The sequence below is a fragment of the Herpailurus yagouaroundi genome, unplaced genomic scaffold, assembly GCF_014898765.1.
Source record: "Herpailurus yagouaroundi ecotype Mexico unplaced genomic scaffold, PumYag 258, whole genome shotgun sequence".
Taxonomy (NCBI): domain Eukaryota; kingdom Metazoa; phylum Chordata; class Mammalia; order Carnivora; family Felidae; genus Herpailurus; species Herpailurus yagouaroundi.
Window position 1 is genome coordinate 1 of NW_024412475.1, and position 6,497 is coordinate 6,497.

General features: G+C 35.2%; 1 protein-coding gene across 1 annotated transcript in view; it reads right to left on the bottom strand.

The window, feature by feature from the left end:
- Positions 1-3,826: 3,826 nt before the first annotated feature.
- Positions 3,827-6,497, bottom strand: part of LOC121021215 (olfactory receptor 4K1-like) — a 5,328-nt gene continuing 2,657 nt past the window's right edge. The window contains exon 2 of the mRNA XM_040461452.1: positions 3,827-4,754. Coding sequence (XP_040317386.1) covers positions 3,827-4,754 — 928 coding nt within the window. The remainder of the gene's footprint in view (positions 4,755-6,497) is intronic.

Genomic DNA, 6,497 nt, shown 5'->3' on the forward strand with positions numbered 1-6,497 from the left:
TGGAGGGGTTGTTTGTTATACTGGCTCTTTAAGGACAAGCACTCAGTTTCCTATCACCCTCTGTCTCTCTCAGAACAGGGCCCACTGATTTTTAAAGTTTCTGGTGTTCAGCCCCTACTAATTGTAATAACTTGCAGAATTCGGCCTCTGGTTTTCAAAGCCAAATGTAGGGGGACTAGTCTTCCCAGTGCAGGTCCCCCATGTCTGGAGTGTTTGGTGTTGGGTCTGTTCCTCTCCCTTCTCCATGCTTATGGTGTCCCTCCCTCTTGTGGTTAGTCTCACTGGTTAATTTGGTTCCTAACCAGGGCTCTTCCCTTCCTTCCATTTTTAGATGTGACTTCCTCTCTGTGATTAACTGTGGAGTGTCTGTTCTAGCAGTCGTCAGTTCATTTACTGGGTTAGTTACATAGATGTGGCTGTTACCTAAGTGTATCTGTGGCCTGGAGGAAGTGAGCGTAGGATCTTCTTACTCCACCATCTCCCCACATGCCTCCTTATAACTGTTTATTGAGTGATATTGGACTAAAAACTTTCCTTATTATATGATATGATACTTGTAAAATTGGAATCCAGGTTATTGTGGCTTCATTAAATGAGTGGAGGAATGTTCTCCCAATAAATAGTGCAAGTAGCAGTCCCTATTTTCAGAGAGCACTCTTTTGCATAAAAAAAGTTACAGATTATCTTCTTTATTTGTGACTTGCTTTAACCAGTTCTTAATGGGGACTATACTTCCTAGAGTCCATGCTGCCCAACATTATGCATATCTAATTTTGTGCTTCAGAACAGGGAGATACAGTACTCAAGAGAGAAGATCCCCAGAAATAAAATTACTGGGTCACGAATGCAAACACATTTTGATAAATACACTAAATTGCTTTCTAAAAACTGTTCAGTAAATGTTGACCAAATAGAACTTCCACAGTTCCAAATTTTCAGTCCTATTCAGTATTATTCTTTTGTTTTATCTTTTATCAATCTAATAGGGGACATGACACATCTCTCTTGTTTTAATTAACATTTCATTACCTGTTAAATTGAATATTTTTCTATTTTTACTATTTGTATATTTTTCTTTAGATTTGCTGCTTATTATATTTGACTCATAACTTTTATAAATAATTAAATAAGGTTGTCATTTGAAAGCTGATTTCTATAAGCATACGTTATGGATAGGAGAGCATATGCCAACTCTTGGTTAGAATAATTCCTCGACCAGTGTGTCTTAATTTTAAACTGGTGAGAAGCATTAACACATCTCCAGAAGTATTGTATATAGCCCTGAATGTATGGATAGATAGGAAGAGGAGTCACTGAGACAAAGCAAACAGTACCCATCCCAGCATTGTTCAAGTGGGTGTTTCCCTGCCAGGCTACCAGAGCCTGATCATCTTCCACATGTCAGTCAAGTAACCAAAGCTAAATTTTAGCATAGATTCACCAATGCCACTTACTAATAATTTGGTTTCTATTTCAATCATAATGCTCTATTTGATTTGACAATTAATTTTCAATACCATTTGAGGGACACCTGGGTGGATCACGTGGTTAACATCTGACTTCAACTCAGGTCATGATATCGCAGTCCATGAGTTTGAGCCCCGCATTGGGCTCCATGCTGTCATGACAGCTCAGAACTTAGAGCCTGCTTCAGATTCTGTCTCCCTTGCTCTCAGCCCTTCCCCCATGTGCTTGCTGTCTCTCTCTCTCTCAAAATAAACATTAAAAAATTTAAAAAATACTATTTGACAAATTTATCCAATTTTCTTACGATTATTAACAAGTTATAATTTGTGGGTCTGTAAGTGTGTAGGCCAAAATTTGAACTGGGATGATTCATTAAGTTAATGCCAACTATAAGGTGTTTTGGTGGCTGGCCCAGCTAAATGCCCTTTCTAGCTGTACCATTCTGCCATCCTTGTACAGAATAAGCCTTTTTTCATTTAAAACTTTAATGATTATCTGCTTCATTTGTATTCAGTCATTTCCATGAGACCTGATATGTTCGTTAATCTTCTTTATTCATCCACAATACCTGGCATAAATTAATGTAAAAATTGCATGAGGTTGCTTCAAGTTAAACAAAACTGAACATTACCACATTGAGATGATTAACTCTGTATCTGTTTTCTATTATCTATTATATCCTACTTGTCATTATTACCTAACCAATAATGAACATTTTTATAGCTATCTTGATTGGTTTGAAAGCCTTCGTTGAAACATGGGATTATGACTTTTGCCTCTTTTGTAATACCTGTGATCGCTCATTTTAATATTATTCATACAATGAATATTATTCATACATTTAATACTCATAATATTCATACAATGAATAATATTATTCATACAATTCAAACAATGAAGGTTTCTCAAACATGAAAAACCAAATATGAAAACAAGATCAGAGTGCTACGGAATACAATGACTCATAAAAATCTGACACTTAGGTATGGACAATTTAGTTTTCCACTGGCTTCTTATTACATCACTCTGAAATACCTTGTTTATATGAAACAGTAGTAGAAGTTACCTAGAAATCAATGCTCTGGGTACTTGCATTCTCCTTATGACACTTGCTGTATGTGCTTGAATGTTAAACTTCTAGCAGACTGACACATTTGGTACGAAACAGAAAATGATTGTCTTAGGGACTCACAAACTATCCTAAGTAGTAAAAACAAGAACACAGCCATATCTTCGGTTCAGAAACCACAAATCTGAACTTAAAGCTGGCATAAACGGGATAAACTCCTCTTGGCATGGATTTGGTGATGGAATGATGATTCTGTGACTAATAAGGGACTGAATCCATCATGTTCACATTCCTTCTCCTATTCTTTCCATGATTTATTAGTATTCTTCTTAAGTTTCACTTAAAATTTGAGAAAAATAAGTATGGGATATATTTTCTAATCACTAATATATATTCTTACTGTTACTACTTTGAAATATTCACTCTGAATTAATATTAATGAACAAACTCACTATTCAAATACCCTGCAGTCTTTTTCAGCTGATGGTAGGTTTATTACCAGTGGTATGATAGTCTGTATATTTAAGTGCTAGAACATTTCTCCCATAAAGTGTAAGAGTACTCCTATAATTTGAACTATGAACTTGGTGATATTTATTGATGTGCTGTTTGTTTCAAAGCCAAAGTGGCAAAACTCAGTACTGTAATTGACACTGTAGTATTTTAGGTATTTAAAATTTAGCAAAATGGTAATTATTATAAAAACATGATTTATAATTGTCAGTGGCTTCTTTGTGAATGTGGGAAATTTGCAGCTATTTATAGGGGCCAAGTTAATAGGTGAAATATTGATAAAATATACTGATAAAAGTAGAGGAGACTTTTTGTTTTTGACATTTATTGTCAAATTGGTTTCCATACAACACCCAGTGCTCATCCCAAAAAGTGCCTTCAGAGTCTTAATATAGCCTGTCATGTCAAAGCATATTCTGTTTTTAACTCAAAGAATGCTACCCCAATCAAGTCAGATGTGTTAACAAATCTGCTTTAATACGGAGGTAATTTCAAAATGCTACAGGATGCTTTTTTAAACAATGCCTATATAAGGAGGAAAAAACTACTTAGGAATTTTAATATATGTTGTTGATTGTTTCAGGGAAGATGAGATGAGCCACAGAATATTGGAACTTGTATAATATGAGATTCTGCACTTCATTTACAACTTCAGATAACTAGAGATAGGTTCTATAATAGTGAAAGACTAATTGTGATAGAAACACAACAATAAAATCACCTATGTGCATTACAAAGGACAATAATTAAGGATTTGTGTTACTACCTCACAATTGTCTAAACGACTTGCTTAGAACCCACATGTCGGTTCCGTAGCTTTTTCATGGCTTCCTTTACATCTTTATTCCTCAATGTGTAGATCATGGGGTTAAGGACAGGAGTGAAGACAGTAAAAAACACAGAAATAAATTTATCAATTGGGAAGCTTTCAAAAGGCCAAATATAAATGAAGATTAATGGGCCAAAGAACAAAACCACAACAGTGATGTGGGCAGACAGGGTGGAAAGTGCCTTGGATGTCCCACCAGAGGTTTGCTGATGGACAGTAGCAAGGATGATAGTATAAGAAATGAGCAAAAGGAGGAAGCAGATAAGAGAGAGCAGGCCACTGTTGGTTAGCACAAGGATCTCTAAAACATATGTTTCTAAGCAGGCAAGCTTGATCACAAGGGGAAGGTCACAAAAGAAATTGTCTACCTTATTGGGTCCACAGAAAGGAAGATTGACTGTGAATGCCAGGTGGCTGGCTGAATGCAGAATACCAATGGTCCAGGAGACTCCCACCAGAATAGTGCACACCCTTCGGCTCATGACGGTAATGTAGTGCAGAGGTTTGCAAATAGCAATATATCTATCATAGGCCATGGCAACAAGAAGCACCATCTCACTACCCCCAAAAACATGCAAGAAAAAGATTTGTGACATGCATCCCTGGAAGGTGATGGTCTTGTGTTCATTGAGGAAGTCTGCAGTCATCTTGGGAGTGGCAAATGTAGCCTGACACACATCAATAAAGGAGAGATTGCTAAGAAGAAAATACATTGGGGAATGTAAGCTAGAGTCTGTAATTACTGTGAGGATGATAAGGATGTTTCCCAAAACCGCAGCTCCATAAAACACAGAGAAGAAAAAGAAGAGGAAGAGTTGAATATCTTGAGAGCTAGACAGGCCCAACAAAATGAATTCAGTAACCACTGATTTATTGCTCCATCCATTAACTGACTCTGGGCTGTTGAAGTTATCTATAGGAAAGAAAAATAATTAAAAATGGATAATAATAAGCCCTTTACCATATTGCAAATCAAGTAGATGTTTCAGTTCTAATAATTATAAAAATTATATGGTGAGGCTATAGGAAAATAATTATTCACATTACTGTTAGTAATTGATATTTTCCCTGTGATTATTTACATAATTATATGAATTGTACTTTTTGCATTTATGGGTTGGCACGAGAGGGAAAGAGAGAGGGAGAGAAGGAGAAAAAGAAAGATAGTTATTTATCTAACATGAAGTCAGTATGGAAGGACGGAAGGTGTTGAGTATTTGCCTCTGGATTCTGACGTGTTTTTGAGGAAGAGTTCAAGGTCCCTATAATACTTTTAAAGATACATATGCTATACTTACACATTCAGATTTTGAGTAGCAGAAAGTGAGCCTGATGCCTTTTACAGAATCTTGAAGGGAGAGAAAATTTAGGCCAAATGTAAAGAGATGGAAATCAGCCCAGTTAATTTGTAAATGATATCAGAGAAATGGAGTGAGATGTGGCCAGGTATTTAAAATATCTGCGGTTAAAAAGAGAGTTAGAGAAATTGTGACAAACCAAATTAGTGTGAGCAACAGATTGCATTCACTTTTCTATATTAAAACAATTAAGTTTTATAGCAGTTAATTATACTATTAAGCAGTGAAAATGTATCTTCCCAGAACCTGAGAAGCACACATTTTTTAAATGAAAAATTATTCTTTTAGAAAGATGGGAAATGGATACAAGCAAGCATCACAGAAGGAGTACAACAAATAGCCAATGGCCATTTTAAGAGATGTGCAATCTCACTGGGAACTAAAGAAATAAGATTTCAATTAAAAAATATATCCATCAGTAGAAGAATTGACAAAGATGATATGCATACATACACATATACACACAGTGAATATTATTTAGCCATAAGAAGTACAAGATGTGGACATTTGCAACAACATGGATGTACCTAAAGGGTATAATTCTAAGTAAAATAAGTCAATAAGATTTGAAAGGTGAATGCCATATGATTTCACTTATATGTAGAACTGAAAAAAGAAACATAAACGAATGTATAAGGAAGGTATACATATATATATTAAACACACACACACCTAATGGAATATCACTCAGCCATAAAATAGGATGACGTCTTGCCATTTGTGGCAACGTGCATGGACCCAGAGGGTATTATGCTATGTGAAATAAGTCCAACTGAGAAAAACAAAACAAATGAATCAACAAGCAAAAAAATAGTCTTTTAATATCACAATTACACTATTTACTTTTTTCAATGATTTCCCTTTTATAAAAATTGAATGTAATACTATTTAGTCTGCTCATCAAAGATGAGACTGAATGTAATTTTAATTAGTTTCTCTCATGCACTTATCACAATAACAAAAGTATTTTCCAAAGCCTACTGAATATCATAATTGGTGTAATTAATTCATTCAACAAATATTCTAGATTACTGCTCTATAACGTACACTTTTATAGCTTCTGGAGACAAAGCAATGAAAGAAAAAGAAAACAGAAGTGTTTGACCTGCATGTAGCCTACATTCTAAAGGTGGTGGCTGGGCTGGCAGAGGTGATTAAAAATAAATAAAATATATATTTATGTCAGTTTGTGACTAGGTTTATGGGAAAAAATCAGAGCAAAGGCATATTGACTGACCAGGTGATCAGAGAAAGCCATCAC